This window comes from Rattus norvegicus, chromosome 7, assembly GCF_036323735.1.
Source record: "Rattus norvegicus strain BN/NHsdMcwi chromosome 7, GRCr8, whole genome shotgun sequence".
Lineage (NCBI taxonomy): Eukaryota > Metazoa > Chordata > Mammalia > Rodentia > Muridae > Rattus > Rattus norvegicus.
Genome location: NC_086025.1, coordinates 8,927,962 through 8,944,648, shown reverse-complemented (window position 1 = coordinate 8,944,648; position 16,687 = coordinate 8,927,962). Strand labels below are relative to the sequence as shown.

General features: G+C 59.0%; 1 protein-coding gene across 4 annotated transcripts in view; it reads right to left on the bottom strand.

The window, feature by feature from the left end:
- Nfic (nuclear factor I/C) overlaps nucleotides 1-16,226 on the bottom strand; it is a 35,033-nt gene extending 18,807 nt beyond the window's left edge. For 2 of the 4 annotated variants that reach the window (XM_039078560.2, XM_039078561.2), the window contains exons 1-2: nucleotides 15,126-16,226; nucleotides 4,891-5,422 (exon numbers count right to left, since the gene is read on the bottom strand). In XM_039078560.2, the coding sequence (XP_038934488.1) occupies nucleotides 4,891-5,422; nucleotides 15,126-15,371 (778 nt within the window). In that variant the 5' untranslated portion in view covers nucleotides 15,372-16,226. Of the gene's footprint in view, nucleotides 1-4,890; nucleotides 5,423-11,450; nucleotides 11,605-15,125 lie in introns of those variants that run through there. The other 2 variants (XM_006240850.5, NM_031567.1) reach the window with 2 other exon arrangements.
- Nucleotides 16,227-16,687: the final 461 nt, after the last annotated feature.

The window sequence follows — 16,687 nt, the reverse complement described above, 5'->3', positions numbered from 1 at the left end:
AAAGTGTCATATCAGGCAGTGTAGACACTAAGCAAGCAGCACCGGAAGGTGACCCCCTGCCTCAGGCCTTCCCTCAATAGAAGTGGTACAGAATCTGTCCCAGAGCCTTCTAGAACCTGGGACTCTGCAAGTTCCCAGCCTTATGATGGGCTTCTGTAGAGCTCAAGAACCACCCTCAGCTAAGTAGCATGTTTGAATCTAGCCTGGGCTACATAAGACCCAGTCTTGAAATCCAAACAAGACCAGCTGGAAGGGCACTGGCTCGTTCTCTGGGCCTCAGTTTCCCAGACTCAGGACACCTCATGTCTCCAAGAGTCCTGTCCATCATCACACAGCAAAGTCCCACCCACTCTGACTTCAGGCCCAGGCAGCGGGAAGGGTAGTGGGGCTGCTGTCTGAGGGAACGCAGATGTCCTGAGCTGCCCCCAGCCAGTCCCGGGCGTAGAGCCAGGGCACCAACTGTGTTGCACACAGGTGCAGGGGGGTATCGTCCACTGCTGAGCCCCAGAACACGGGTGCCCCAGGGTGACCCCTTCTCCCACACTCTGAGCACACGAGTTGCCATAGGGACGGTGGCACTTGATACCTTTCTGCACTTTAGCAGAGGAAATGGTAGAGACCAGAGATGTTCGAGTTTCCCAGGGTTACACAGACTGCAGGGTGGAACAACAGGCTCCTGGGCCCCTTACCAGCCCGCATCGAACTCCATCCCCTCCCCACACCCCTCACAGGCCTGGACCCTGGAGAAGCCTACAGCAAGCAAGCCACTTGTCCAGGACCACAGTGTCACCAAGTGACACCATGGCTGACCACCTACCAGACATGCATGACCATAGAGCCCCTAGGCCCCTGATGGGGAAACAGGCTTGAGGATGTTGAGCACACAGTGGGCCCTTGCTCACCTCTGGGGACTGTAAGGTCCGAGGATCTAGAAGGAAGTGGGCCAGCCTGGGCTGCACAGTGAGCCTGCTATTTTTTTTTTCTTCTTTTTTTCGGAGCTGGGGACCGAACCCAGGGCCTTGCGCTTGCTAGGCAAGCGCTCTACCACTGAGCTAAATCCCAACCCCGAGCCTGGTATTTTTGAGGCAGGTTCTCACTCTGTAGCCCAAGCTGGCCCTAAAATTACAGGAGTCTTCTCGCTGCCCTGTGCCTGGTGGGTTTTGTCTTTTTTTTTTTTTTTCCAGGAGTTTCCATCTGTTATTTAGGGACTCAGCTGAAGGATCACCGCTCAAAATGAAGGTGAGGCTGGAAAAGGGGGGCGACCCCTCCCCTAAAGATGGAGCAGTGAGACTGGGGCGTGGTCAGCGTGGAGCCCCGGCTAGAATCCCCCGAAAGTTTAGCCAGGGGTATGGTCAAGGGTCCCCACCCAGAACACACACACACACACACACACACACACACACACACACACACACACACACACACACACACACACACTGAGGAGCTGGGGCGTGGTCATGACAGAGCCCTATCCAGAACTCCACAGTGAGGGGGCTGGAGGCGTGGTGAAGACAGAGTTCCGTCCAGAATCCCCCCCAATGAGTAGCTGGGGTGTGGTCAGGGGTGGAGCCCCGCCTAGAATTCCTTAATGAATGGCTGGAGGCGTGGCCAGGGATGGAGACCGTTTTACCGTCCCCCCCCCCTTGAAGGGGCGAGGCCTTCCTCAAGCCCTTTGGGGAAGGAGCCCCAAGCCTGCCCCCTGCAATTCCAGCACCGACAGGGGCAGCATGGAGCTTCCCCCCTGGCACTCGCGCGCTTACACTCCAGCTCTGGATCCTGCCATGGCAGCCACCCCGTCCCCGTGGCTGTTGGCGGGAAGCGAGTCCGGCCATGACCAGCACATGGGCACCATCTGGGCTGGCAGCTGCTGGCCTGGGCGGGCCTGGCACCCCTCCCCCCTGGCATGGTGCCTGCCCGCGCTTCGGGTTTCGCAGGCTGCCAGCGGGGCGGAGTGGGGGGGGGAGGGCGGGCTGGCAGCCACCTCTCCCGCGGCCCAGCATTCCCAGACTCCTTCCAGAAAGCAGGCCAAGTCGGGGATTCTGACTCTATTCCTCCCGCCGCTGGCCTCCTCCCCATCAGCTCTCCCGCATCTCAGTGCTCCTTCCAGGCTCCTCCCTGTTGTGCTCTGGGCTTCTGTGATCCCAGGACATTTGCCCAGGCTCTCCCTGTCTTTCTCAGGCTCCTCACCTCCTCCACTGCTCCCCAAACTTCTTCATTTTAAACAACTGACTTTGAACTCAGTATTTAGCCCAGGCTGGCCCTGAACTCCGAAATGCTGTGATGACAGGCAGTATCTGCGGTTCTGGGGACAAAACCAGTCCAACCTACCTCGCCCACCACCAATTTAAACCACTGTCACCACTGTTTCAAGTCTCATGTCAGACCTCCAGCACTGACCCTTGCGCCCCCCAAGAGGTCAACCTGAGCTCTACCACCCCAGTGTTAGCATCAAACGTGGTTGGGACAGGGGACAAGGAACTTGTGAGGCAGAAGGGGGACAAGAGACCGTGCCCTCCACTGAACTGAGAACTACTGTCTCAGAGAGAGCTGGGTCAGGCCTCAGGACCAGACTGGGGATCTAGAGCTGAGGTCTCTCGGTGACCTCGCAGGGAAGCAGGGAGGTGAGGCAGACCTCTCCAGTTCAGGTGTGTGTGTTGGGGGGTGAAGGGGTGTTGGTGGCCCTGACAAGGCCTTAGCTTTCTCCCAGACAGGACAGGTCTCCTCTTTGACCCTCTGTCTTTTCCTCTGTCAAACTGGCTTCTGCATTGCTGGCCACTGCCCAGACTCCAAAAGAGCTGCTAGGCTGGGCATGGTAGCACAATCTCAGTGGTGGTTGAGGCTGGAGACCCAAGGTGAGCTGTGTTGCGACCCAAGGTGTCCAAGAACTGATGGAGGGAGGGCAGAGCTGGGAGTTAGGGTTCTGGAATATGGTCAGGAGATTTGCTTAAGGAAAAGCATTCTGGGGCACAAAGGACACTAGGCTGAAGTCTGTGACAGTGATGGTGGCTCTGGTGTGGCCTGTGCCCACTGCATCTTGGTCCCCTCTTTTTTTTTTTTTTTGAGGGATTTCTGGCATCTTTGGGGCCTGTTTGTGAGCACCCTACTCTATAGATAAGCAAGCAAGGTACTGAGACAGAGACTGACCTGCTGGGGTCACACAGACAGCTAGTAATAGACTGGCAGACCTCGGGTCTCCTGTCTTCCAGGGACAAAGCAGGCTGAGCGGGGTGACCTGTGGGACAGTGTCCTCCTCAGGAGGCCCCGCAGAGGCTGGGCAGAGGAGAACTGGGGAGGGGAGATGCAGGGAAATTGTGCTGACACAGCAGAAAGAACCTTTGAAATTTTTATCAGCTCAACTCCAGGGAAGCAGGGGAGGGACCGGGACCTGAATGCCAATGAGCCAGGGACCCCCAGCTCGCCCGCCCCCCTCGCTTCTGTCACCTGTCTGCCACCTCTGACCCACACAGCTGGGAGCTGATGGCTGGGCAGAGGCTGAGGCCAATGGCAGTCAGAATCAGGTGAGAGCTGGGACAGCCCCTGGTTGGCCTGGTTGTATCATTGTGGCCACCTGTGACCAGGGCTGGACACTGAAGCCCAGAGAAGACACAATCCACCTATCCGGGAGCAGCCTACGCAGCCCATGCTGCCCTCCATCATTCGGATTGGTTCTTGGGCAGTGACCCACATGGGTGCCTGGGGTACACAAGTGGCTTCCAAAGCTGACCCTCAGGAAGAGCATGAGCTGTCTACCTCACAGCGATTCCCCTGCCTCTGTCCCCAAGTTCTGTTGGTCCACCCCACAACAGCTCAAGGACCCCGAGCAGCTCTCACCCACCCTGATGCCTACTTGGGGGGCCCCCAACTCAGCTAGGACCAGAAGTGGGTGGAGCCATAAGTGTCCCTACCCAAAAGTAAGGCCCCACCTTATGATGGGTGTCCCTACCTCTAGCTCCTCCTGTACAAAGTAGACCACAGTGGCATTGTCCCGTATGGCCACCCCCTGTCTGGCCACGCCCACCCCAGCTCCAAGTCAGCTTCTGGTTAGGGTTCTGGTCACAAACAGTTCTTCTCCTGCCTCAGATCTGTGGACACCATGCCCACTACCCCACACTCCCCTGGGGACACAGATTCTGGCTGGGTGGAGGCCAGCTCTTTGATGGCCATTCCTTTCTATGGATCCACACACTCGACATCTGCCTACTTCTCCCATTCCCGACAAGCATGGCTCACCGGGCTCTGCCTGGAAGCAGGACAGGTATACACAGATGCTGATCACGCCTCCCATGGTAACCCAGCCCTGCCCTTGCACCCGAAGACCTTGCTCCAGTCCCTGGAACCAGCTGGTGACTATGGCCCCACCCACGACCGTAACCCAGGACCTCCTGACTGCGCATCCAACTTGGACCCCGACCATGGTCTCACCCCTGACTACCACCATGGCCCAGATCCTGTGAGGTAACCATGGCTTAGCATCTGACTGTAATCATAACCACCATTATGATGTCCCTAACGATGATCCTGACCCCCACCATGGCTCTGAACACCCTTGACACTGACCTTGCCACCCCCCCCACGACAATCTGACCCTGACCATGGCCCCACACTGATCATGATCCCACCCACGACCACAGACATCAATTACATAGGTCTTGACTATGACCCTAAACCAGGACCTTGCCACCAACAATAATCCTGTTTCTGACTGTGACCCTGTCTGTGACCTACAGTCCTGCCCTGCCCGTGGCCCCGCCCCCGAGCAAGGCTCTGACCCCAGCCTGCCTGAACCACAGTCCTTCCCAAGCCCGCGCACGGCCCCTCCCCCATTCGTTCAGGGTATCTTTGCCTCTGCCCACAACCCTGATCCTCTCTCCGCGCTCACCACACACTCACCGCGCTCCCGCACGAAGTAGGCCAGGTACAGGTCCAGCTCCTTGACGGCCACGCCAATATGGTGCGGCTGCACACACAGCACGGGGTGCGCGCAGGCAGCGGCCTTCACCAGCCGCTCGCCGTCCGTGCTCTCCAGTGGGATACCCTTGAACAGGATGACCATGACCAGGTCCAGGCGCCATACTTTGTCAGCCTGGCGCAGGCAGTCGATGCGCCGCATCTTGCCCTTCTGGTCCGGGTTGGACAGCACACAGCCTGGTGCCTTCTTGCCTGTCACAGCCAGTACGAAGTCTTCGCGGCACTCGGGCCGGATGTCCTTGCGCAGCTTGGCCAGCAGCCGTGACGCCCACTTCTGCTTCACCTCGGCCTTTTCACCCAGCAGTTCATCCTTCACCGCGCGCTCCTCGTCCTTCGACATGCGCTTCTCGTGCTTCTTGAAGTACTTGCGCTTGCGCGCCTGCAGGTTGAACCAGGTGTAGGCGAAGGCACGCACATGCGGCAGCAGAGCCTCGATGAATGGGTGGAACTCATCCTGCGGAGAGGTGGGGAAACTGAGGCTCAGGCTGTCCCACATAGATGGGGAAACCAAAGCCTGGATAGACCTCCCACTGATGGAGAGGAGGGTCAGGAAATGAAGCCCTGGATAGCTCACTAGGACTCCCAGGAGATGACAGGGCAAGCTGAGGACCTTAGGGATACCCATGTCCTGGATAGGAAGACTGAGGTTCTAAGGACAGGGCCTATCCAGAGAGGTCACCTACAGCCAGCATTCCAGAGCAGAACTGCCCACTATGGTTCCATTAGTGACACCTCAGCCTGGGCTCAGGGAACAGCGACAGTGCAGCTGACTTATAATAAAGTTTTATTGACAGAAGGGGACGAGTGCATCAGCTCCACATGGCAGCAGACTCCTGAGGTCCCAACTGCCAGCCTCAGGTACCCCAACTGCATATGGCAGGGCCAAGCAAACAGTGGCACTCAAACCGTGCATGGGCCACAGGCCTGAGTGGAGGCAGCCCTCGGACTTCCCCTAGACCGTGGGAGCAACGTAGGGTATCCTCCCCTGTATGGGAGAAGTCATTTTGAGAACACAAGGGCCATTCCCAGTCACAAAGTGCCAGGAATTTAAGGGAAAACAGTATTTTGTTTCTGCCTCTGCTGGGAGTCAGGAGTCTGACACAGGAGTCACACATTTCCCCACAGGGACCAGCAGGGAGCACCCCAAGCTCCACTACCTGTGGCTTCCTGGGGAAACTGAGGCCAAGGCCTTGCAGAGATACCCCAGGTCCTCACAGGGCCTTGAGGAGCGGATCACTGCTCGCTAGTCTGTTTCTTTCCTGAGTTGGGGTCTCCTCTGGACCCCCAACTTACTGAGGGGCCCCCCAGGTAGCACCTGCCTGCTCGGGGATCCAGGTCCCTGAACTGCAGAGCCAGTACACCAAATGCCACCTATTACCAAACCTCTGAAAATAGCTTGTGAGCTGGAGGAGGCCAGGCCGCCCGTCCCTAGGCCAATGTCCTCTGAAGTGAGTCACTGGAACAGCTGTGGCCTGAACCGGGGGGCAGGGTGCTTCCGATGCCTGTTGAGGCTGAGGGAATAGGGAGGCTGGGCTAGCCTGGGGGACAGGAGCAGGTCCCTTCTTGGGTCTGAGTGACATGTGAGATCAGAGACCGGATGGAACCTGTCTAGGTTTACACAGCCCTCAGCCGGGCTGGGGCAGCAGGCTGGGTGGAGGGTCCCCTGCCCAAGGGATACATCTGCGAGTGCAGAATCGGGTGGTGGTCAGTGAGGGAGGGGTGCTGGCATCCCAGAGTCCTGTCTCTAAATTCATTCTAAATACATTCTGAGCCCCATTTGTCACCACTCTCTAGGTTCCTCCCCCTCAGGGAGGAATGTGGTGGGTGCCCACGTCACTGATGGCCCTAGTTGGCCAGAAAGGTAAACACTAAGTAACCGGGTCACAGACTTGCTGGCTGTGCTCCCTGGGCTCTCCTGGTCAGGCAGCCCCTCTATGTCCCACAGGTTCACCCATAGTCAGGACCTTGTCACCAGACAGACAAAGGACAGGGCCAAGACTGGCATGGGCCTGACAACCCTCTGAACTCCTACATGACCCTCGATGCCCAGTTTCCAGTGCCCCAGCTAAGGATCAGCACTGGGGAGGCATTATGGAAATGGGGGGAGGGGGCTGGTAAGCAGGCCTTTCACATAGTTGGGTCTCTGGAATGGCTCTGGCTGGGCCACTCCCAACCCATCCCTCCCCCTGAATCTGGGGGTCTAGAGCTGTCAACTGCACTCCCCAAACCCACAGTCTTCCTTACAGAAGTGACTGCACAGTTCTGGGAATCTGCTCATGGACTCCCAAAATCCGAGGCGTCCTTCAAAGCTCTTCCCCATGTGGCTGGCGAGAGGCACAGGGTGCCTATTAAAACCCAAGAATTATGATCCCTTGCCCGGGATGGTGATAGTGCCCCTGCGAAAGCTCAGAGTTTAGTGGGCATCTGTGGAGAGCTCTGACAAGGGAGGGTTCATTAGTGGCATTCACTGAGCATTTACTTTCTACCAGCCTGGCACGGCCAGTGCAGAGGTTCTGGGGCAGGAGCAGAGGGAGCGAGGGACGCACAGGAAGAGTACGTCCCTAACTCCCTGTGAATCCTTCACTCAATCCTTGGTCAGATACAGGTTTTTGTTTTTTGGGTTTTTTTGAGAGAGAGAGACAGACAGACAGACAGAGACAGAGGGTCACAAACTCATGATAATCCCCCTGACTCAGATTCCTGAGTACTAAAGTCACAAGTGTATCTATTTAGCTAGTTTTTCTGAGACAGGGTCTCTTTCTATGGACCTGGCTGTCCTGGAACTCCTTGTAGACCAGGCTGGCCTCAAACTCAGAGATCCACATGCCTGTGCCTCCCGAGGGCTGGATCAAAGGTGTGTGCCATGGCCGCCCGACTGCCTGGTGGATATTTCGCTCTACTCGCCTTCTTCCAAGTCATCCCATGCACACCCCAGAAGCTCCCAGGAGCAGGTCAGACGCAAAATCAGGGCAGGAGGTAGGGCTGGGGGAGGTGACTGCCTGCAAGCATCAGGGACTGAGTTCAAATCTCGGCCTCCTGTGACAGGCTCAAGATAAGACTGACCTTGACTGAGGAGACACCTGTGGGTGACCTCTGACCTCCGCAGGCACCCAGGTGTTTGGGGGTCACCACTAGTGGTTCCCCATCTCCCACCTCAAGTCCGCATCACATAAGCGACAGGATGAAGAAAGGCTGGGAAATGCCTGTGACCTAAGCCATTGGCCACAGCAGCAGCATTTATTGGGCATATACCCGGGCCATAAGTGTGGCATCTGCGGGTGTCTGCAGGGCACATGACCCTGGCTCCCCAGTTCTGTGTGAAGTGACATACCAACAGGCATCTCCCACCAAACATTTATGGAACAGCCACTGTATGCCACTACCTGTGTCTGGTGGCATTTATTGAGCTCCTACTGTGTGTCACACCCCATGTCCAGCAAATAAAAGATCCTCCCCCGCCCCGAGAGCTGAGGTGATCACTGAGACTCTGGGCTGATGTGAGGGTACCTGGCGTGGGGGTGGGGTGAGCGTGCACGCCTGGTTGGCAGCGGGTCCCTGTGCGTTGGGGAGGGGGACTGCACAGAGGCCTGAAGGAGGGGACAGGAAGGAGGCGGGAGGCTCCCGTGTCTGATGCAGGGCGGCCGCTCCGCAGGCAGGAAGAGCTGGAGAGGGAGCAGAGGCTGTGGCGGGAGAGGCCAGAACGCTGACTCGCCAGAATCCAGCGCCCTGATTTACAGGCCTCGGCCCTGGCAGAGGCACCTTTTCTGCAGTGAGGAGGGGGTAGAAGGGATGGGTACAGGGTTGTCACTGTGAACCCTCTCAGGAACACACTGAGGTCCAAGCCCATGCCATGCTGCCCTGGGACACTTCTCACCCTCTCTGATCCCATTCCCCCCACCCCCTTGGAATGAAACCCCAAATGTCAGGTGCCCTGTGCTGGGTGCCTCAGTTTCCCCACTGCCAGGATGGCAGCAGAGAGGCAGGGCTATGGGGAGGAATGAATTGAGGAGGGAGGCCCAGGGAATCCTCTACCTCAGCCAACAGGGATTTGGCCCCAAACCCGGAATAACTAATGTGGGGCGGGAGGGCGGGAAAGAGGGAGGGGGAGGGGACGCCTCAGCTTGGGATTCACAGAAATAAAGGCGGCTTCCTTCTGAGAGTGAGAGTGGCAGACGGCACAGGGGACCGACCCATAGACTCCCAGAATCCTCTCGGGCGGGCACCTGGTGCCCTGGCATGGGCACTGACAACAGGGCCAACCCCGCCCCAGGCCAGGCTCCCGGTAGGATCCGGTTGGATCAGCAAAGGAGTTATTTCAGGCTGAACCCTGGCTGTAAAATTAGCCCATTTGGGAGGGACGGTGAGGAGAGACAGAGAGACAGAGACAACGAGAGACAGGTCAAGGCAGACGACATGAGTGGTGTGGGGGGGTGGGCAGGGCGGGAGTTTGGGGGACTGCAGCGTTGCTTTTGGGGTATTTTTGAGCCCCCACAGCTGAGGCTCCTGTCCAGCCTGGGCTTGTGTGGAGCTGGGGAGACCACACTTGGGATTCAGGGGACTCTAGAGATCCCATGGGGACTCCTTCAGGATAGGAGGGGGTGACTGAGATGACAGGGGTGGGGGGATCCCAAACTCAAGGCAGCCTGTGATCCCCTCCATCTTGTGGCGCCTCTGCTCTCTCTGCTCTCATCAACTACTCTGTCCCCCCTGTCCTCCCCCACCAGGTCGACCCACACCCTCCTTAGGGGAAACTGAGACCAAGGCCACACAGTAAGTTCCCAGGGCCGAAGCCAGCACTAGGGTTGCCCCCGCCCCTAGCTCCCAGCAGCAACCTGGATGGAGGCCTCCAGAAGGCCAGGATGGGGAATTCCACGTGCCCGGGCTGCCTTCCAGCCGGCCACGTCTGCCTCAGACCTCTCAGCAGCCAGTAGTCGGCACAGAGACTTCAGTCTCCCTGGGGTCACACAGCAATTCCATCCCAACCCCAGTGCTCCGGTGGCAACCAAGCAAAGTCTGCCCTGGGCTGTGGGGTACCCCCTCCCCAAATCTCACTTGAAGTAGAAACTGAGGCCTGCAGAGGAGCAGGCATTTATCCAAGGTCATCAGGGGATCATGGGTAGGGCAGGCTAGGGTTCCCTCAGTATGAGGGCCTCCCCTGGGGATCACAGAACTGCACCTCTTACCAGCTGGAGGGACCTGCAGGAATGGGGGACCCCCCAGTATCTTGTCCCTGAAATTGTCCACCAGGGCCTTCCCTGGCAAAAACAACCCTGCCCCTCGAAAACTTCTCAGGACATCAGGCAACTGCAAATTCCCCAGCACCATACAGTTTGGAGACCACTATGGGGGGGTCTTCCCACCCAGGAAGATTGGTTTCCACTCTCTTTCAGGGGAAACTGAGGCACACAGCAAAAAAATCACGAGAGGACTGTGGAGTTGGAAAAGAAAGGCTTAGGGTTCCAGGGGGCAGACACAGCTGGGGAGGTCCTTGAAGAGGGTCCCCTAGCAGGATGGATGTGCACCCCCCACTCCCTCTCAGATGCTGGAACCCAGCAGAGGGAAGCAGTTGGGCAGGTGCTGGGCTGGCCACCTAGTCCGCAGCCCGCAGTGTCCGCCAGTCCCCTGCCGCCGCCGCCGCCGCCGCAGCCGCCGCCGCCTCCTCCTCCTCCTCCTCCTCCTCCTCCTCCTCCTCCTCCTCCTCCTCCTCCTCCTCCTCCTCCTCCCCCTCCTCCAGTCCTGGCCTCTGCTCCTCCCGCCAGCCGCCTGGCAGCGCCTGCTCGGCTCAATAATTCAAGAATCAATGCGGAGCTGGGGGAAGCTGAGCCAGGGAAGGGGGAACCTGCGATGGACACCCGCAAGGTTGCCCCTCCCCCCGCGCGCGCCAACTTCGCGAGCCCCTCCCCCTCCCGCGCACACGTGGGCCTGAAATGGAGGGGGGTACTGCCAGCGGGGTGGGGGCGGCCACCTGGGAAACGGAGAACTCTCGAACAAACAGCCTGGGGGTCCCGTTCCCGCACAGCTAGGGAGACCCACGGTGCAGCAGGAAACCCCAAGATCAGTTCCACGGGCGGGTGGGGGTCTTCCTGCGGACACCCACTCTCTTATCCATCTGGAGGGGACCCAAACTTCCTGGGTGCAAAAGGTGAGGGCTGTGGGGAGGACGCCAGTTCTCCCCCCCCCAATCCAGCTAAGAGGGGAGAGAGGTCTAAAAACAGCCGACTCAGATCAAAGTGGGGGTCCAGAAAATGGGGTTCCAAGTATGCAACCAGGCTTAACGAGGATGGGATCCCCAATCTCAAGAGTTGCCCGCTCCCCAGGTCCATGCCAGGAACACCCGGGCCTCGAAGGGGGTGGGTAGGAAGGACGCGCGCGCTTTTTTTTTTCCCACCCCCGCTGCGGAGGGGAGGTTCCAGACTGCAAGAATGCGGTTCCAGGTGGAGCCAGGGTGCGGGCCGGGGCCAGGCCGGGAGCGGGGTGCGTACCTGGGTCAGGCAGAGCGGGGAGGAATACATCCCGGGGCGCTGGCACCGGAGGCGCAGAGGCCGAGCGGCCGCCGAACTTACTGAGTCATTTTTGCAGCCGCCCTCCCGCTCCTCCCTCCGCCGTCCTCCCCGCCCCGCGCCGCCTCCCGCCCGCCCCCGCTCCCTCCCTGCCGCCCGCATCCAACTTTCAAAGAAATCGCCGACAGCAAACAAACAAACAAACAAACTATGGCTCCACACGTGGACCCCCGAGTCCCCTCCCTCTAGATCTATCCATCTGCCCTAGGGTACGAGGAGGGCACAGCAACCAGGTCCACGAGATGGGGCTGAGCCCCTAGCTGCCGCCCCCATTCCACCTGAGTCCCTGCAGCAGCCTGCCTCTGCCCCCATCCGTACCCAAACCCCATCTGCAAACCCACCACACCACCTGTGCCCTCAAAGTAGCCAGTGCCAGTAGGGAAGGGGGCGGCCAGGGTGGGAGGCTTTCCTTTAAATGGCCAATAAGTGGTCTGGGGTCTCCGGGGAGGGGGCTTTGTAGGACTCCTGGTCTGACACTACTGTGTGCTAAAGAGTAGAGTAGGGTGACCCTGGTCATCCAGGTCCCCAAGCTTAGGTCACTGTCCATGCTGCCCATTTCATATTTTGGGGAAACTGAGACATGGGGAAATCTCAGTCCAACCAACTAACTTACATTTCTCTTTCTTTCTTTTTCTTTCTTTTAATTATTACTGTTTTTGAGTCAGAGTCTCATGTTGCCCAAGCTGGCCTTCAACTCTCTATTGTAGCTAAAGTTGACCTTGAACTCCTGACCTCAGCCTCCTGGGAAGACAGGTATGCTGGGCCTTGTCCAGACGCAGACCACCTTTCTGAAGGAGGCGTCTGGAGGAGCCTAGATACTCCCATCCGGACTGCCAGTGTCTACCCACAAGACCAGGCCATTTTCAGTTATTTCTCTCCCAGGGGCCTAAGGGTGTAGGATGCAGGCTCAGCAGAGCAGGGGTGGGGTGTGAGGGCTGTGTGTGGGTGCTACAGGGAAGGAAGATGCTTCAGTTGTTATCACTGTAACTCCAGTGAAGCTGGGGCCCAGAGAACGAAGCCACTGGCTGGGGTGTCGGGTCCCAGGTGCCTGCCTGGCATACGGGTCACCTGGTTCATACCCCAGGAGATGACTATGACACTAACGGAAGTGTTAGCACATTGGGAGCACCCAGGAATACTGCCAAACTACATGACAGAATGGGTGTGAACCCTTGGGATGTCCAGGACACTAGGGCCAACATCTGTCAGCCCAGCACGGATGAGGAGGCAGAAGCCCGAACCCATCTTGACCACCTCCCTATACTAGGGGCAGCACACAGTAGGTTCAATGTATGCATAATGTGTGGGTGTGGCTGTATCCCAGCCAACAACCATCACAGTCACTGTGCATCAGTTTCCCCATGGGCATCTAATGTTCTGGGTTGTGGATTTGTAAGCAGACACCTGCACCCAGGTGACCATATGTCAAGGGCACAGTGGGAGGTTCAGGTGGACATTAGACTTGTACCTTAGCGGACTAGGACTCATTTGTTAAAAAAAAAAATAAAGTTAGGGTGCTGGAGAGACAGCTCAGCAGTTACAGGACTTCTCTGGCAGAGGACTCGGGTTCAGCTCCCAGCACCCACGTGGCAGCTCACAACTGTGTGTGACTCCAGCTCATGGGAGCCGACAGCCCCATCTGGCCTCTGCAGGCACATGTGGGGCACACAGAAATAAATAACAAAATAAAGAGAAATACATCTAAATATAAAAATTAAAGCCAGACATGGTGGTGCATGACTTTAACCCCAGCACTCAGGTGGCAGAGGCAGGTGGGTCTCTGTGGGCTCCAGGCTAACCTGGTCTACACAGAGAGATGCTATCTAAAAATAAAGACATCTGTTGTTATTCTTACCACATGGCCACCAACACAAACCTACACCAACTGGTGTGTATCATCATGTCCAGCACAAGACAACCCAGGCCTCGGCCAGGGACAAGCAGAAATCAAATACAGCCAGGGAAAACGGGGGGGGGGGGGGAGTGGAGGACAAGGAAGGGTTGATCCCTGGGGCTGTCCACGGGCTATCCAGGCAGGGTCCCCAGGAGGGCAGAAATCGTTGTCACTAACCCAGCCCCAGCAGGGTTTGGGACAGGGTGTCTCAGACTTTGGTTCCCAACTGCTCCACACTGGCAGTGACAACTCACACCTGTCCCCAGGGGACAGTCATCCCTGCTTGAGAGGCACAGGTGCTGACCCGGCCAGAGGACTCAGCGTCTCTCTTTTTGTTTAGGTTTGCTCCATCCAGGGTCACATGTAGCCCAGGCTAGCCTTGAATTCCTCACCACCCCCTCCACACTTCCTGAGTGCTCGGAAGACAGGCAGCTTTATAAACGACTGACTATGTGCGACTGACTATTGCACGAAGGCTATTCCTGGGCTGTGGAGCAGCAGTTAGGGTTGAGCGAGAACCCTTCAGGGACAACAGAGGGGATGGGCGTAGGTGGCTATGACTTTGTATAGTTCCATAGCGTTACCTGCTCCAGAGCCAAACCCAGGTCCTTCAGCTGGCTAGATCAATGGCCACGCCCCCAGTCCCTTCACTGGGGATTCTAGGTGGGGCTCCGCCCCAAGCCACGCCCCCAGTTCCCCCCAAACAAACTTTTGAGAACGGACTAAAGTTCTGGAGTGGCTCAGTCTCTGACCCCACTCCTCCCACCCACCCTTCAGGTGTCACTACGGAGGGAGCCAACACTGCAAGCCGCACAGGGGTCACCCAGGCAGGGTGGTGATAATGGCTGAGGAGTCCGAGGGAGGCCCTTCTCGTTGCAGGGGAGAAACTGAGGCTAGGGAGGGGACCCCGAGGTGTGTGGCTGCAGGAGGGACAGGCAGGCTGTCCCTTGAGGGTAGTGACAGCCTGTGCGGGTCGGCCTGCGGGGGGTGGGGAGGCGCTGTCCCTGCCTGTGCGGCTGCCGCGCTCCCGCCTGTGTACTGCAGCGGTCGAGCACCGGGAGTAAGGGTGTCCTGCGGCCCCCCCTGTGCTCCCCTTTTCCAAACACCTCCAACGGCGTAAGAGGTCAAAGCAAAATCCGCGGCTGCCCGCTTGGCCTTGCGGGTCTATATTTAGAAAATGATATGAAAAAACTGAACTCGCGCGGGGATTCCCCTCCGGAGCAGACAAGGACGCCGAGGCGGCGGCAGCGGCGGCCCGGGGCCCGGGGCCGAGCTTCCTCCCGCACACGCGCACGCGCACCCGCAGCCGCCGAGTTGGCGCGTGCGTGGGCCTGGCCCGCGGCTGCAGCCTCTCGAGTGCGGTCCCGGGGGCTGCGGAGGGCGGCGGTGGGCGGGGCGACCGGGCGCAGCGGCCATTTTCCGCTAAGCTGCGCGCGCCGCCGCCGAGTCCCCCGACGCGGGTGGGGACTGGGAGGGGGGGACGGCGGAGACGGGGGGAGCACGGGAGCCCCGCCCCGCACACCCTACTGCCCACCTCGGGGACCCTCGCGCGCTCGGGGTCCCGGCGGCGCCCGGCCCGGCTCCGCCCCTGAGGGATCCCTTCCTCCCTCCCTCTTCCCAGAAACCGCAGCTCCCCCTGATCCCACGCGCGGCGCCCCGGGAAAGTCCCCCCGCGCGGAGTGGGAGCGGGGGCGGAGACGTACCATGGCGCTGTGCGGCGAGGCGACGGCCGGCGGGGAGGCGCGTGGGGAGGCGCGTGGGGAGGCGCGTGGGGAGCTGCCCGCCCCGCCCGCGGACCCTCCCCCGGCCCGCCCCCCGCCGACTCTCCCCCCCCAGCCCGCGCTCCGGCCGGTCCTCGGCTGCAGACCGAGGCTGCCGCTGCTCCGGTGTCCGCGCCTGCATCCCCAGCGGCGAGTCCGCCTCCCGCGGGCGCGCGCTCGCTCGTGCATGCTTGCGGTCGCGGACACGCGTGCAGGCGACACCGGGTCGCGCACGGCTCAGCGCGCCAGACAAGAGCCTCCAGGCCGTGGAGGGGAGTCCGCACGCCAGGAGTGACAGGTGCCACGCGACAGGCTCGGCTCCGGCCAGGTGTCCCCATCTCCCGGGGAGTGGGGAGCGCCGCAGTCCCCACCCTTCCACCGCGCCTTCCCGGGCGTCCGCTTTGGGAGTCTCTGCCATCCTCCTCTGTCCTTCACCCGGGCCCAGGTCGTAGCCAGAAACCTTGACCTAGAATTTGAGGGACAGTTGAGGGTGGGTGCCCAGTGCGCTCTCGTGCACGCCCGTTCACTTTCCCTCACCTCTTCATCCGGTAAGATTCCCCCTAGTCCTGGCCTTTACTCTCTACCCACATCCCCGTTGTTCCTGTAACCGAATCCACGGAGTTCAGAGAGGGTGGTTCACCTCCCTGAGGTGGAACAGCACGGAGAAGTCGGCAGCAGACTGCAGGCTCTGCCATCTCCAGGGCGGTAGCGGGTGCCCAGGATGGGCGGGGCACTTCTCAAACTAACGGCGCGGAGCGCCAGGCTAAGAGCCGCCCCCTCCTCTTTTCACCTCTAATTCTCTGTTACTCCAGCATGGTCTCCACTCTGGGGTGAACGGGAGAACAGAGAAGAACGGTTGGAGGGGCAGCCAGGCAGGGATGAAGCCGGAGGGTGGCAGGCTCCAGAGCAGCCCGGGCAGATGCTCAGACCATGGTGGTGGGGAGGAGTGTGAGTTAGGACCAGCCAAGGCCTGGTCACACATTAACTCCAGGGCCACTCATGTTTTTGTTGTTCTGTAAAAGCCACAGAGTAAACATTTTCAGGCCTGAGATAGGAGTCGCGTGTTACTTTCTCAACTCTGTCTCAGTGGTGACACATGCCTGTCATCCCAGCACCCCCTAGCCCGGGAAGGCTGAGGCAGGAGATTAGTTTGCCTGTTCAAAGCCAGCCTGGACTACCAAGCGAGTTCTGGGTCTGTTCTGTCTTTATTTCTGTTTCATGAATGAAGGGGAGCACTGGGTGAGATGATGGCTCCAAAGTCACCTAGCGAATACCTTCGAAGTCTGGGTTTGAACTTGGGTAGACCCAGTGAACTTTGACCCACAGTGAGTTTGGTCGATCTTTATAGCCAAAAGAAAAGACAACGAATGTGAAAGGCCAAACTCTTTACAGTGGGTTTTTTTTTAACTGCGCATGCGCTGGGCAAGGATTTTTTTTTTCCCCCACCCCACCCCCAGCCGCACTCCTGCCTTCTCTGTTGACTTTGAATTATGGGGACAAGTTCG